At 39.0% G+C, this 17,062-nt stretch overlaps 1 protein-coding gene across 1 annotated transcript in view; it reads left to right on the top strand.

The window, feature by feature from the left end:
• Nucleotides 1-17,062, top strand: part of LOC100373390 (gamma-tubulin complex component 3 homolog) — a 71,656-nt gene that overhangs the window by 47,885 nt on the left and 6,709 nt on the right. Inside the window, exons 10-21 of the mRNA XM_085501955.1 lie at nucleotides 5,456-5,524; nucleotides 10,127-10,259; nucleotides 10,388-10,554; nucleotides 11,143-11,253; nucleotides 11,767-11,875; nucleotides 12,345-12,472; nucleotides 13,489-13,553; nucleotides 13,657-13,792; nucleotides 14,559-14,763; nucleotides 15,297-15,385; nucleotides 15,872-16,003; nucleotides 16,612-16,752. Coding sequence (XP_085358081.1) covers nucleotides 5,456-5,524; nucleotides 10,127-10,259; nucleotides 10,388-10,554; nucleotides 11,143-11,253; nucleotides 11,767-11,875; nucleotides 12,345-12,472; nucleotides 13,489-13,553; nucleotides 13,657-13,792; nucleotides 14,559-14,763; nucleotides 15,297-15,385; nucleotides 15,872-16,003; nucleotides 16,612-16,752 — 1,485 coding nt within the window. The remainder of the gene's footprint in view (nucleotides 1-5,455; nucleotides 5,525-10,126; nucleotides 10,260-10,387; nucleotides 10,555-11,142; nucleotides 11,254-11,766; nucleotides 11,876-12,344; nucleotides 12,473-13,488; nucleotides 13,554-13,656; nucleotides 13,793-14,558; nucleotides 14,764-15,296; nucleotides 15,386-15,871; nucleotides 16,004-16,611; nucleotides 16,753-17,062) is intronic.

Genomic DNA, 17,062 nt, shown 5'->3' with positions numbered 1-17,062 from the left:
GGGTTAGTGGGATAGGTAAGATTTACTAATTGCTATGATGTCAGGGTTAGTGGGACAGGTAAGATTTACTCATTGCTATGATGTCAGGGTTAGTGGGACAGGTAAGATTTACTCATTGCTATGATGTCAGGGTTAGTGGGACAGGTAAGATTTACTCATTGCTATGATGTCAGGGTTAGTGGGACAGGTAAGATTTACTCATTGCTATGATGTCAGGGTTAGTGGGACAGGTAAGATTTACTCATTGCTATGATGTCAGGGTTAGTGGGACAGGTAAGATTTACTCATTGCTATGATGTCAGGGTTAGTGGGACAGGTAAGATTTACTCATTGCTATGATGTCAGGGTTAGTGGGACAGGTAAGATTTACTCATTGCTATGATGTCAGGGTTAGTGGGACAGGTAAGATTTACTCATTGCTATGATGTCAGGGTTAGTGGGACAGGTAAGATTTACTCATTGCTATGATGTCTGGGTTAGTGGGACAGGTAAGATTTACTCATTGCTATGATGTCAGGGTTAGTGGGACAGGTAAGATTTACTCATTGCTATGGTGTTAGGGTTAGTGGGACAGGTAAGATTTACTCATTGCTATGTCAGGTTTAGTAGGACAGGTAAGATTTACTCATTGCTATGATGTCAGGGTTAGTAGGACAGGTAAGATTTACTCATTGCTATGATGTCAGGGTTAGTAGGACAGGTAAGATTTACTCATTGCTATGATGTCAGGGTTAGTGGGACAGGTAAGATTTACTCATTGCTATGATGTCAGGGTTAGTAGGACAGGTAAGATTTACTCATTGCTATGATGTCAGGGTTAGTAGGACAGGTAAGATTTACTCATTGCTATGATGTCAGGGTTAGTAGGACAGGTAAGATTTACTCATTGCTATGATGTCAGGGTTAGTGGGACAGGTAAGATTTACTCATTGCTATGATGTCAGGGTTAGTGGGACAGGTAAGATTTACTCATTGCTATGATGTCAGGGTTAGTAGGACAGGTAAGATTTACTCATTGCTATGATGTCAGGGTTAGTAGGACAGGTAAGATTTACTCATTGCTATGATGTCAGGGTTAGTGGGACAGGTAAGATTTACTCATTGCTATGATGTCAGGGTTAGTGGGACAGGTAAGATTTACTCATTGCTATGATGTCAGGGTTAGTAGGACAGGTAAGATTTACTCATTGCTATGATGTCAGGGTTAGTAGGACAGGTAAGATTTACTCATTGCTATGATGTCAGGATTAGTGGGACAGGTAAGATTTACTCATTGCTATGATGTCAGGGTTAGTAGGACAGGTAAGATTTACTTGTTGCTATGATGTCAGGGTTAGTGGGACAGGTAAGATTTACTCATTGCTATGATGTCAGGGTTAGTGGGACAGGTAAGATTTACTCATTGCTATGATGTCAGGGTTAGTAGGACAGGGGACAGGTAAGATTTACTCATTGCTATGATGTCAGGGTTAGTGGGACAGGTAAGATTTACTCATTGCTATGATGTCAGGGTTAGTAGGACAGGTAAGATTTACTCATTGCTATGATGTCAGGGTTAGTAGGACAGGTAAGATTTACTCATTGCTATGATGTCAGGGTTAGTGGGACAGGTAAGATTTACTCATTGCTATGATGTCAGGGTTAGTAGGACAGGTAAGATTTACTCATTGCTATGATGTCAGGATTAGTGGGACAGGTAAGATTTACTCATTGCTATGATGTCAGGGTTAGTAGGACAGGTAAGATTTACTCATTGCTATGATGTCAGGGTTAGTGGGACAGGTAAGATTTACTCATTGCTATGATGTCAGGGTTAGTGGGACAGGTAAGATTTACTCATTGCTATGATGTCAGGGTTAGTAGGACAGGGGACAGGTAAGATTTACTCATTGCTATGATGTCAGGGTTAGTGGGACAGGTAAGATTTACTCATTGCTATGATGTCAGGGTTAGTGGGACAGGTAAGATTTACTCATTGCTATGATGTCAGGGTTAGTGGGACAGGTAAGATTTACTCATTGCTATGATGTCAGGGTTAGTTGGACAGGTAAGATTTACTCATTGATATGATGTCAGGGTTAGTGGGACAGGTAAGATTTACTCATTGCTATGATGTCAGGGTTAGTGGGACAGGTAAGATTTACTCATTGCTATGATGTCAGGGTTAGTGGGACAGGTAAGATTTACTCATTGCTATGATGTCAGGGTTAGTGGGACAGGTAAGATTTACTCATTGCTATGATGTCAGGGTTAGTGGAACAGGTAAGATTTACTCATTGCTATGATGTCAGGGTTAGTGGGACAGGTAAGATTTACTCATTGCTATGATGTCAGGGTTAGTAGGACAGTTAAGATTTACTCATTGCTATGATGTCAGGGTTAGTAGGACAGGTAAGATTTACTCATTGCTATGATGTCAGGGTTAGTGGGACAGGTAAGATTTACTCATTGCTATGATGTCAGGGTTAGTGGGACAGGTAAGATTTAAACATTGCTATGATGTCAGGGTTAGTGGGACAGGTAAGATTTACTCATTGCTATGATGTCAGGGTTAGTAGGACAGGGGACAGGTAAGATTTACTCATTGCTATGATGTCAGGGTTAGTGGGACAGGTAAGATTTACTCATTGCTATGATGTCAGGGTTAGTGGGACAGGTAAGATTTACTCATTGCTATGATGTCAGGGTTAGTAGCACAGGTAAGATTTACTCATTGCTATGATGTTAGGGTTAGTGGGACAGGTAAGATTTACTCATTGCTATGATGTCAGGGTTAGTGGGACAGGTAAGATTTACTCATTGCTATGATGTCAGGGTTAGTAGGACAGGTAAGATTTACTCATTGCTATGATGTCAGGGTTAGTGGGACAGGTAAGATTTACTCATTGCTATGATGTCAGGGTTAGTGGGACAGGTAAGATTTACTCATTGCTATGATGTCAGGGTTAGTGGGACAGGTAAGATTTACTCATTGCTATGATGTCAGGGTTAGTGGGACAGGTAAGATTTACTCATTGCTATGATGTCAGGGTTAGTGGGACAGGTAAGATTTACTCATTGCTATGATGTCAGGGTTAGTAGGACAGGTAAGATTTACTCATTGCTATGATGTCAGGGTTAGTGGGACAGGTAAGATTTACTCATTGCTATGATTTCAGGGTTAGTGGGACAGGTAAGATTTACTCATTGCTATGATGTCAGGGTTAGTGGGACAGGTAAGATTTACTCATTGCTATGATGTCAGGGTTAGTGGGACAGGTAAGATTTACTCATTGCTATGATGTCAGGGTTAGTGGGACAGGTAAGATTTACTCATTGCTATGGTGTCAGGGTTAGTGGGACAGGTAAGATTTACTCATTGCTATGATGTCAGGGTTAGTAGGACAGGTAAGATTTACTCATTGCTATGATGTCAGGGTTAGTGGGACAGGTAAGATTTAAACATTGCTATGATGTCAGGGTTAGTGGGACAGGTAAGATTTACTCATTGCTATGATGTCAGGGTTAGTAGGACAGGGGACAGGTAAGATTTACTCATTGCTATGATGTCAGGGTTAGTGGGACAGGTAAGATTTACTCATTGCTATGATGTCAGGGTTAGTGGGACAGGTAAGATTTACTCATTGCTATGATGTCAGGGTTAGTGGGACAGGTAAGATTTACTCATTGCTATGATGTCAGGGTTAGTGGGACAGGTAAGATTTACTCATTGCTATGATGTCAGGGTTAGTGGGACAGGTAAGATTTACTCATTGCTATGATGTCAGGGTTAGTGGGACAGGTAAGATTTACTCATTGCTATGGTGTCAGGGTTAGTGGGACAGGTAAGATTTACTCATTGCTATGATGTCAGGGTTAGTAGGACAGGTAAGATTTATTCATTGCTATGATGTCAGGGTTAGTGGGACAGGTAAGATTTACTCATTGCTATGATGTCAGGGTTAGTGGGACAGGTAAGATTTACTCATTGCTATGATGTCAGGGTTAGTGGGACAGGTAAGATTTACTCATTGCTATGATGTCAGGGTTAGTGGGACAGGTAAGATTTACTCATTGCTATGATGTCAGGGTCAGGGTTAGTGGGACAGGTAAGATTTACTCATTGCTATGATGTCAGGGTTAGTGGGACAGGTAAGATTTACTCATTGCTATGATGTCAGGGTTAGTAGGACAGGTAAGATTTACTCATTGCTATGATGTCAGGGTTAGTGGGACAGGTAAGATTTACTCATTGCTATGATGTCAGGGTTAGTGGGACAGGTAAGATTTACTCATTGCTATGATGTCAGGGTTAGTGGGACAGGTAAGATTTACTCATTGCTATGATGTCAGGGTTAGTGGGACAGGTAAGATTTACTCATTGCTATGATGTCAGGGTTAGTGGGACAGGTAAGATTTACTCATTGCTATGATGTCAGGGTTAGTGGGACAGGTAAGATTTACTCATTGCTATGATGTCAGGGTTAGTGGGACAGGTAAGATTTACTCATTGCTATGATGTCAGGGTTAGTAGGACAGGTAAGATTTACTCATTGCTATGATGTCAGGGTTAGTGGGACAGGTAAGATTTACTCATTGCTATGATGTCAGGGTTAGTGGGACAGGTAAGATTTACTCATTGCTATGATGTCAGGGTTAGTGGGACAGGTAAGATTTACTCATTGCTATGATGTCAGGGTTAGTGGGACAGGTAAGATTTACTCATTGCTATGATGTCAGGGTTAGTGGGACAGGTAAGATTTACTCATTGCTATGGTGTCAGGGTTAGTGGGACAGGTAAGATTTACTCATTGCTATGATGTCAGGGTTAGTAGGACAGGTAAGATTTACTCATTGCTATGATGTCAGGGTTAGTGGGACAGGTAAGATTTACTCATTGCTATGATGTCAGGGTTAGTGGGACAGGTAAGATTTACTCATTGCTATGATGTCAGGGTTAGTGGGACAGGTAAGATTTACTCATTGCTATGATGTCAGGGTTAGTGGGACAGGTAAGATTTACTCATTGCTATGATGTCAGGGTTAGTAGGACAGGTAAGATTTACTCATTGCTATGATGTCAGGGTTAGTGGGACAGGTAAGATTTACTCATTGCTATGATGTCAGGGTTAGTGGGACAGGTAAGATTTACTCATTGCTATGATGTCAGGGTTAGTGGGACAGGTAAGATTTACTCATTGTTATGATGTCAGCGTACCATGATAGATGTTATTGTAGATAACTAAACACCATATAAATCTACTAATCACTCGGTTATGGGTTTCTCTTAGAGGCACGTCTTCTGCCTTGAGACGATTTTAATAAATGGTGTATTTGTTTTCATATAGTAAAACATGGCAAAGAAATCTACCAAAATTCTATTTGTACAAGCATGCTTATAACATAATTTAAATGTGTAATACATGTACCGGTATAGTTTATAAGTAAGTGTTGTTTTTTTTGTTATTATTTCTAGAGTTTTTGTTCTGCATTACAACAAGAACTTACTGAATATTATAAACTTATAGCTGTGCTTGAGTCACAGGTAAGAACTATCATCATATTACTTTTATTTGCCCTTGATTTGTAGAAAATGTGCATGTATTTATACCATAAAAACTCTATTAATTTGCGGTAGTAAAAATAATTATTTTTTCAAGTGCATGAATTAATAGCGTAAAAACGGAAATAATTGATTTTTGTTGAGCGAATTAAGAGTACTTTTTGATCGATTCAAAAAGGAGCTGTTTTCATAAATTTATTAGTGATTTGTTTTGTTTTCCAATGAACACGATTACAGGACGTTTTTTTAGTGCCTCTGAGACTCGTGGCTAGCGACATTCATGGCGTTTAGTCGTGCAGAGAACACGCACTGCGTCAAGGACCACGCACCATGTTACACTTGAAATGAAACAGTGAAATGACAAAGGTCACTCTGTACACAAACAAACAATGAACACGTGGCTACAAAGTAGCCGTCTGGCTGCACTGCCTTTTTTTATTTTTCGAGGCATCGCCCGGGCGATGTTATGGCAGATATTACGAAGCCCATCTAAATAAATAACCCTGCGTTGATAAAAATGGTCTCAGAAAATGTTTAGAAAAAATAATGTTTCGCGTTGACCAAATATAATCATGCAAAGTATAAATTCAAAATGTTTTAATACATTGGTGAGAGGTCGCATCACTAAGAAGGAAAAGCAAGCCAAAGTCGAAACGGGGTGCATCATGGATATGACACAACACACGCTGCGATAACTGAGTGATCAGCGACATCATTTTTGGACGCAATTGAACTTCAAGTACATTTTTGCGAAACTTGTTGCGCGGCGATGCTGACATCAAGTGTGTGTTGACCGAAGTTTGACCCCAAGTCACGCACTGAACTGGCGCGTTACCTTAGCAACCTTTTTTTCTTTCGTACCCCGCGCGTCAAACTAGTAAAATTGTTATTATATCCGGAACTTGTATGCAACTCTGTACTGGCTTGAATATATCAACTTGAACGTCGTTTACTTAATGCACTGCTTTTCTAATTACGCAAATTTGTTTACAATATTGTCCCGGCTCTGTACTTCGTTATGTATTGCTTTCATGATAATTAGTTTTTTTTTTAATTATTGTTAGGGCACTGACCTGGGGTATTGGGTCTGTGAATATTCCAATATCACTGACTTGATAATGTGTTGCATTCATAATAATTACGCAAACATAAACATACCATACGTCAAATTAAATTTTACTATAATATAATAAACTCTGAGCAGCGGACTTTGATCGCATTATTCACGTACATTTTGACTGAACTCTAATAACCACGCGTTTGGTTTATGCACTGATATTTAAATTCGGGCCACCCAGCTTGATGCAAATCAATATATTTACTTGTCATTTGTTCGAAAAATCTTTTAACTCTCACAAATACCATGGACGCAAAGAGTTAACTGGGGGTTAAATGAAAGAGAACGGCTTTCTTGGACAAAAAACACATCAGGACAAGATTGTGTTGCAAGGTTAGATTTATAGAAGGTACATGACCGCTTAACTCTGTGTTTTTTACCGAATCCGGTATAATGAAAATGTAACACGAAGTCAATCGCCCGACCAATCAAAAATGTCAATTTACGCACCATAGGGCGGTTCACTTAAATGACGTAATAGAATAATGGCGGGCACATGGTCGATGCAACCCTGTGGACCAGCAACAAAAAAGTCCTGTACTAAGCTTTCCATCTTGGAAATTCGTAATCGATGTGCTGACCGATGGATATTTATCGACTATGTAATAATCTTGCCCAACATCTGTAGTGTCGTGGGGGAATGATTTTTTTCACGTCAAATCTTTACCGAACCTAAACTGCTTGCTAACTGAAATGCTGTGATGACGGAGATCATCTGCGATTGCAGCGACACCAAGTACTGATAACATAAAATTATATGTATATTTTTAATGTCTGCATGCAATATATTCTGAGTTATCCACTTTATTCTGGCCCACGAATTAATAGGATACAATTTTAAACATGTTTTTGAACGCCGCGAATTAAAAGGATACATTTAAAAATTAGCGTTCGAAAATAAAATGGGTGCGCGAACTAATAGAGACCGCGAATTAATCAAGTTTTTACGGTGAAAGTAGGTCCTATACAGTTATTGTATGTATTGAAACATGAAATGTTGTCATACCATAAAGTCTACGGTCATACTTATTTGATAATCTGTGTACTCAATAAATTGGAATTCCATACCTCTTGCTACACATCATGTTAATGTAATACGAGACATATTTAGACAGATAACTGAATTTTGAGTTACGGTTATTGTATCGTTGTTTCAAATGGAACTCTTTCATTTCACAATATATACATCAGTCTGGGCTATGTGTACGTCAGTCAGGGCTATGTGTACGTCAGTCAGGGCTATGTGTACATCAGTCAGGGCTATGTGTACGTCAGTCAGGACTATGTGTACGTCAGTCAGGGCTATGTGTACGTCAGTCAGGGCTATGTATACGTCAGTCAGGGCTATGTGTACGTCAGTCCGGGCTATGTGTACGTCAGTCCGGGCTATGTGTACGTCAGTCCGGGCTATGTGTACGTCAGTCCGGGCTATGTGTACGTCAGTCCGGGCTATGTGTACGTCAGTCCGGGCTATGTGTACGTCAGTCCGGGCTATGTATACGTCAGTCCGGGCTATGTGTAAGTCAGTCAGGGCTATGTGTAAGTCAGTCAGGGCTGTGTGTACGTCAGTCTGGGCTATGTGTACGTCAGTCAGGGCTATGTGTACGTCGGTCAGGGCTATGTGTACGTCGGTCAGGGCTGTGTGTACGTCAGTCAGGGCTGTGTGTACGTCAGTCAGGGCTATGTGTACGTCAGTCAGGGCTATGTGTACGTTAGTCAGGGCTATGTGTACGTCAGTCAGGGCTGTGTGTACGTCAGTCAGGGCTGTGTGTACGTCAGTCAGGGCTGTGTTTACGTCAGTCCGGGCTGTGTGTACGTCAGTCCGGGCTGTGTGTACGTCAGTCCGGGCTGTGTGTACGTCAGTCCGGGCTGTGTGTACGTCAGTCCGGGCTGTGTGTACGTCAGTCCGGGCTGTGTGTACGTCAGTCCGGGCTGTGTGTACGTCAGTCAGGGCTGTGTGTACGTCAGTCAGGGCTGTGTGTACGTCAGTCAGGGCTGTGTGTACGTCAGTCAGGGCTGTGTGTACGTCAGTCAGGGCTGTGTGTACGTCAGTCAGGGCTGTGTGTACGTGTACGTCAGTCCAGGCTATGTGTACGTCAGTCCGGGCTATGTGTACGTCAGTCAGGGCTATGTGTACGTCAGTCAGGGCTATGTGTACGTCAGTCAGGGCTATGTGTACGTCAGTCAGGGCTGTGTGTACGTCAGTCCGGGCTATGTGTACGTCAGTCAGGGCTATGTGTACGTCAGTCAGGGCTGTGTGTACGTCGGTCAGGGCTATGTGTACGTCGGTCAGGGCTATGTATACGTCAGTCAGGGCTGTGTGTACGTCAGTCAGGGCTGTGTGTACGTCAGTCAGGGCTGTGTGTACGTCAGTCAGGGCTGTGTGTACGTCAGTCAGGGCTGTGTGTACGTGTACGTCAGTCCAGGCTATGTGTACGTCAGTCCGGGCTATGTGTACGTCAGTCAGGGCTATGTGTACGTCAGTCAGGGCTATGTGTACGTCAGTCAGGGCTGTGTGTACGTCAGTCCGGGCTATGTGTACGTCAGTCAGGGCTATGTGTACGTCAGTCAGGGCTGTGTGTACGTCGGTCCGGGCTATGTGTACGTCGGTCCGGGCTATGTGTACGTCGGTCAGGGCTATGTGTACGTCGTCAGGGCTATGTGTACGTCGGTCAGGGCTATGTATACGTCAGTCAGGGCTATGTGTACGTCAGTCAGGGCTATGTGTACGTCAGTCAGGGCTGTGTATACGTCAGTCAGGGCTGTGTGTACGTCAGTCCGGGCTATGTGTACGTCAGTCAGGGCTATGTGTACGTCAGTCAGGGCTGTGTGTACGTCGGTCCGGGCTATGTGTACGTCGGTCCGGGCTATGTGTACGTCGGTCAGGGCTATGTGTACGTCGTCAGGGCTATGTGTACGTCGGTCAGGGCTATGTATACGTCAGTCAGGGCTATGTGTACGTCAGTCAGGGCTATGTGTACGTCAGTCAGGGCTGTGTATACGTCAGTCAGGGCTGTGTGTACGTCGGTCAGGGCTATGTGTACGTCGGTCAGGGCTATGTGTACGTCGGTCAGGGCTATGTATACCTCAGTCAGGGCTATGTGTACGTCAGTCAGGGCTATGTGTACGTCAGTCAGGGCTATGTGTACGTCAGTCAGGGCTATGTGTACGTCAGTCAGGGCTATGTGTACATCAGTCCGGGCTATGTGTACGTCAGTCAGGGCTGTGTGTACGTCAGTCAGGGCTGTGTGTACGTCAGTCAGGGCTATGTGTACGTCAGTCAGGGCTATGTGTACGTCAGTCAGGGCTATGTGTACGTCAGTCAGGGCTATGTGTACGTCAGTCAGGGCTATGTGTACGTCAGTCGGGGCTACATGTATGTATACGTCAGAATTGTGGGGAACAGTTCAGATTAAAATCTGTTTTCTCATTGGTCAGCAATGAATCATTTTTTATTTTGAATACAGTTACAGCAAGAACAAGACTTAGGTGTGAGTCTGAGTACCGGTAACAATCTAACTTTAAGAAAGTTGGTTGTATGGACTTACGACCCATTACTTAGGATGAAAGCATTGGCAGCATTAGTGGATTTCTCGAAAGGTAAGTTTATTGGTTAGTTTGTATGACTGTTTTATTTAATTAACTTGCTGACCAGAACGGAAGGTATAAAAGGTATATAAGTTTGTTTGATCATCTTATAAAAAGTTATTTACTTTACATTTGTCTAGGTAAAAAAGGTGGTGCATTGGCTACAACTATACATTCCTATACACTAAATGGTGACCCTTTTATTAAGACGTTGATTCGCTATATATTAAAAGTTGTATCCTATCCAATATGCAGTATAATATATAGGTGGATTTATGAAGGGGAATTGGAAGATATGTACCATGAGGTGAGCAGTGTATTTTCCTGTGTAATTATTGTCCTAATTCAGTAATGTTCAGAATGATATAACCTTGTCTAGTCACAGTGCTCAGCTGTTATCAGTTATACTATCTATACACTGACTAACTATGTCAAAATTTATTATCAAAGTATCTGTGAAAGGACCAACTTCACAATCAAAATATCAGTAATGTAGTCTAATGCTACTAATATAATATTTCAACTTCATTGATGTCTATAACCAAAACTATTCTATTCTATTCTACTATCATGATAATAATTAAATACAAAATTATATTTCCTGCGTACAACATGTGATTGGTTATAATAAACAAATACATCTCTTGTGTGCAACACACGATTTGTTTCTGATAATACGATCCAGACGTGACATCATTTGACAAATCAAAATTCATATGTGGAGTATTTGAAAAAGCAAAAAAAAAACAGGCTGACCTGAGCACATTATTGAACTAGCTACTATAACAATACCATTAGTGAAAAAAATCACTCAAATTATGCTGTTTTGTTCACATGTTGACTGATTGTACTTGAAATGATGTGTACACTGATTACCATTTGTATGTTTTCTCAGTTCTTTGTAGCAGCAGATCCCCAGGTTAAAAAGGATAGATTATGGCATGATAAGTACAGTCTTAGGAAGTCTATGTTACCCACCTTTATAACCCTGGAACAGGCAAGAAAGGTAGGAACTCTACTAAATGCATTAGAGATGACTTCTTTATCTACACAATGACGTATTCAGACCTGTGTGGTGAATGAGTCCCACATTCTGTGTGTCACCATAAAAGCAAAAATCAAAATAAACAGAAAGCAAAAACAATAAATTACACAATATTGACATGTGTTATAGTGAAACAATCAAACAAATCATTAGTGTTCTTAAATTCTGATTACCAAGCAATATAGAAATGTGTGTTATTGAACAAACTGTTTACTACAGTTATTTCTCTATTTAGTAAGTGTACTTATTAAATAAGTTGCAACATACATCATTCAGTTTGTAAACACAAGTAACCAGCTGTTAGCACCCAAAGGTAAAAAAAATCAGTTGTGAGCTGGGAAAGGGAGCAGTCTTAAAAACATTATCAGCATTGTAAAACGTAAGCATAATCCATTCCTTGCTATTGAGGTATATAGTTGTCTGAAACAACATACCTACACTTGTTATAATTATTATGAATGCATTCATGTATAGATCCTCCTCATTGGAAAGTCCATTAACTTTACCCGGCAAGTGTGTCAAGACAGAACACCAATCGGTGATCTATCATTTACCAAGACAGGTGACCTAACACCAGAACAAGGTATGTGTATATATAATTAACATACATAATATTTAGAATGCATAATTTTCCCCAACAAGTTTGAGTATCCTTTTTACTTCTATGTAGGTTTTAATAGAAAGATTGCATCACTTAAGGCAGTAGTGTGGATTTACATGTGACATACAAGATTACAAGATAACTGTAAATTACAATAATAAATGGCCCCTATGGCTATGACCTAACAGGTTTCCATCTAAGTATTTATCATACATGTACATTGTGTATCAGATGTTGTGGTTAAGTCACTGATCAAGGTTAGACTACACTAATATTGTTGCAAGTAGTAAGTTAGGTATCTGTAACATCGTTATGACAACCACATGTCAAAAAACTACAAACTCTCAGCAAATTTGGAGCCAGTAAAGTAGATGTTTTTATTTTTTTGTTCAATGTTTGAGAACTCAGTATATTGTAATATGTAACTGCTTATGTCTCTCTTTTGTTTCAGCTGAAATGTTATTTAATCAGGACATGGACAGTAGGTTTCAAAGCATTATTACTACAGCTTACAAAGACACCAGTAAACATCTACTTGATATATTGTTCACTAAGTATAAATTTCTTGAACATCTCAAGGTAAAAGATCATTTTCTCTGCATTAGGATGAACTATTTGCACTATTATTTTTTCCCTCCAAAATGTTGATAATTTGAACATAATTAATTATTGGCTGAATGATGGGATCAAAAGTTTTCAAAATAAATATGAAAAGAAATGATATGTATTGGTTTTTTGACTTCATGGGCTCCAACACATATCGTGTGTATTTCTGATCTCCTACTTTACTCTGTATTCAAATAATCTTTAGATATTTTCATTGTAGAAATATGTATTGAATTTTGTTATCATCACATATACTACATCTCATGGTGATATCATGTAAATGTATATTAATGTTGTATTGGAATATTTGAGATGTTAGATAATAGGTGTACTGTAATAAATGTAACAGTATTGGTAAGATATATTCACAATATATCTGCTTTGGCAATAACATCACCAATCAGGTTTGTAGATTCATATGTGATACGAGTTTTCAACATCTTAAAGTGTCATCAAATCACACATGGGTTTCTCTGGCCGACACTCAAAGACTATATTACAAAATTAATATTCTATAGGAAGCATTTCTTGATGCTGTATTGTATAGCCATTAAGTTCCTACCTTTTGATTTTATAAGATTAATATTTCACTCGTATAACGACCATTTCCATGTAAAATAAGAACATTGAATATTACATAATTCTAATGTTAGTTGTGCTTAGCATGCTCTCAAAGCTGAATTTCAACAGCAATGCATGACAGGATTTTTTGTAGTGAAGACAATAAATAACAATTATAATGCAATATGCCAGTTTTCAATCACTAAGACTCATGAACACCATAACTCTCAAATTCGATTTTTGGCCAAGTCACTCAAAATTAAAAGGACATTCAGCTACATTTTACAGGCAATGCAACTTTAAGCAAATGCACTAACTGGGTTCCAAAATTCAATTAACATGTTTAAAAGGGGAGTTCATTTTGGGGAAAGGCTCTTTAGATACATACAGAATTTATCTCTAATAATTTGCTTGTGTTCCTAATCTAGGCAATGAGAAGATACCTCTTGTTAGGCCAGGGTGATTTTATCAGACATTTGATGGACTTATTAGAGTAAGTATAATACTCAAATCTGTAACCATTATATTTGTAACTGTATTGTATACATTTTGAGTTTGATTTATAATAATCATTTTTCTCGTAATTTGATTTGCAGAGATGATTTATGCAAGTCAGCGGGACTGTTATATTTACATAACCTAAATGGTGTCTTAGAAACAGCTATTCGTGGGACCAATGCTCAATTTGACGATCCAGAGATTCTGAAAAGATTAGACGTTAGACTGCTAGAAGTGAGTATCACACATTGTGCACATATCTTTATTGCAATTAGAACACCCCTTGTACTAAAATGGGGGCTTCTCTCTGATATTGAGGGTTCAGTTAGTAGAATGGTAAAGAGTTCCTTTTGTACCCCCCCATCCCTAACCCTACCCCTACCCTCCAGCACTCCCCATTTAATTGTACATGCCCCTCCTAAGGACATCTATAGTTATCTAGAGGGGGCATATATAAATGAATTGGGAAACTGGGAGTGAGTGTTAGAGTTAGGGTTAGGGATGCGGTGTAAAAAAGAAATTCTTGCCGTAGAATGTATGGTGTTAACACAGTCCCTGTCTAGGCCCTCTGAAAGTTGAAAAAGACTCATCCAGCTAAACTCATCATCAATTATATGCGTATGAGTGATACAGTAAACCATTTAGTAAATTTGTTTGCCACTTAGGTCTTCCTGTACATGTACACTACACAAAAGATTTGCATCAAAAAAACTTTTAAAAGACATCTTGTATACCAACTTTGTGTACTAATCTCACCCTCTATAACTTGTATATTGTGCATCCACTTTTCCCTGTAATGCTTTCTTGCATAATATGGACATATGTAGTTATAGATTGCGCAATGTATGTTTTCATATCTATAATGTACATGTATGCATCTGTTAGTCTGCATTTCTGAAAAGACCATAGACTAATTCAGTAATACCAGTACTCATAAAGAGGGCTTGACGTGCATAGTATATTGCGTTTCCTTATAGTAGTTGGTATTTCAATTTTGTAGGTATCACCAGGGGATTGTGGCTGGGATGTGTTCAGTTTGGACTATCATGTTGATGGGCCTATAGGTACTGTCTTCACACATGAATGTTTACTGATGTATCTTAGAGAATTTAATTTCCTGTGGAGAGCTAAACGTATGGAGTACATCCTTGCCAATATCTGGAGAGCACAGATGGACTATTCCAGAAAATTAGCCCCCATTAAGGGTAAGTTTATCATCATGCATGGTTTTGTGTAACAGAGATACGATGTGTGAACTGATGTGATGGTAGATCTTGAGGTAGATAATTTCATCCTTAATAAGTATTCACTCATGCTGCACATACAAGTAGTTCAAGGCAGGGTGGTAAGAATATAATATATAATTATTTTACTCCCTAAAACATACGGAATGAATTCTGTAGGAAGCCAACAGAAGGTTTTAATAAATCAGCTTGGACAGAAAGTTTGCTCATGATTTAGAATTAAATTTTTTAGACCTACATAAAGATTACCAGTAACTATTACTCGCCACTTGAAAAGGTACAGAGTACTTAACTTATGTACAGGTACATTCACCTGGTGACATGTGGTTAGGATCAAATACAACCCTGGATGTGTCAACAGATATTGGATTATCTGACTCTTGCACAAGGCATATAAAGTGGAAATAATATACACAACCTCAGATCTTTATACAAAAGTCATATAGGGTTAGTAGCCTTGTTTTATTAATTGATCATTATTTATTTGTTATTAGAACTGCGTTTAGTCTTGCATAAATGTCACATCGTCGCTGCAGAAATGGTTCATTTTATACACCAGATGCAGTATTACATCACATTTGAGGTAAGGTTTTATCTATCATTTGACATTGTAAATGCATTCATCTGCAACTTTACATCTTTAGAAAATCTAAGAAATTAATGTGCACTCGTACATGTACCAAATCTGCAACCAGTAGATTCATGTTCTCGGTATGTATTTAGCAGTTTTCATCTAAAATGCTCTAATATGGCCAGGAATAAAAGTATACCATCATTATGAGACACACAAATTTGTTGTATTCCAGTTCAAAAGGGACTGACTGACTGACTGTTACCTATTGCAGTGAGCTGGATCTTGGGCATGCGTTAATGGAAAACTTGATAGATAAATGGAACATTCTAGCCACATTATTTTGTTTTTACAGATCTAGTTAAAAATAAATTTGCCATTCTTTTTCAACAGTAATATTCTTGAGCTTTTTATCTGTGACATACCAGCACATTTCATAATGTTACGATCAATCATAATAAGGACTTTCAATTTGTTTGACTTCTATCAATTCACCAGGTATTAGAGTGTGCATGGGATGAGTTATGGAAGAAAGTTAGCAAAGCAGATGATTTAGATCACATCATAGCAGCTCATCAAGTATTTCTTGATACAATTATTAGTAGATCATTACTTGGGGACGAGTTTAAGGTAGGTTATCTCTGTTATTGATATGTGATTTGTTCTAACGCTGGACACTGGTAATTGAAGATGTAATCATAATAACTCATGTTTAAAGAATGTGAAAAATTGTCATGAAAATTTTAAGTTATTGCTACTGGTACTTTTTATTGAAGTAGAGTACACATTTTCCTGAGGTTCATTTTCATGTGAATAATTATAGAATTTGCCATTTTACCACAAAATTTTAACACATTAGGTATTCTTGAGAGCATACATGTACATCCTGGTATTTTCACTGCCTACAACCACAACTAGTAAAAACAACAAATGGTCTTTTGTCTAGCTGTTGATTCTTCTGAACAGTGAAACAAGATTAACCCTTCGTAAATTTGGTTGATCGGGATTGTCTCATAATTGAATTTGTGCGGTTTTCTTAACTTAAGCTGTTTTTTATCGACCTGTTCAACAGGCGATCTACAACAACTCACACAGAGCTCATAGAAATACATGGTACAGTGTTGCACGTTCTGTGACAGCCTCGCCCCTGGGACTTGCCAGATAAGTTCATATCTGGAACTTTTGGTACCAATTCGTCTAAGATAAGTTAAAGGTTTCTGTTGTTTCTTTTGTTTCAGTCGTTGTTAACCCAGTTAAGAACTATATTTGACTGTATAATCAAGTTTCAACACACACAGGAGAATTTATATCAGTTATCTATGGATGAGTTAGACAATCGACTTTTAGCAGAAAAACAAATCAGTCTGAGAACAGAACAAGTAAGTATAAAGTTGAACAAGGATTTTACAAAAATGTTTTTACAAGATGAGATCACATGTGTATTGAAGAAGTCATGAAATTTGCAACATGATCACAAGAGAAACCTACATTTCTCGAAATCGTAATAAAATTGGTGAATGAAACAAACACCCACTTCGTTCTGTGAAGCTATTATTTAGAACTACATTCTATTGAAGCATTCAAAATGGAATGATGAGAGTTTGCTTTTGCATGATCTTCATCACATGGTTAGGTACATGGTTAACATCTTTTATACCACTTTTGGTCACGTGCATCATTGTTCGCGCC

This window comes from Saccoglossus kowalevskii, chromosome 1, assembly GCF_978046115.1.
Source record: "Saccoglossus kowalevskii chromosome 1, keSacKowa6.1, whole genome shotgun sequence".
Lineage (NCBI taxonomy): Eukaryota > Metazoa > Hemichordata > Enteropneusta > Harrimaniidae > Saccoglossus > Saccoglossus kowalevskii.
This window is presented reverse-complemented; position numbering and strand designations above follow the sequence as displayed.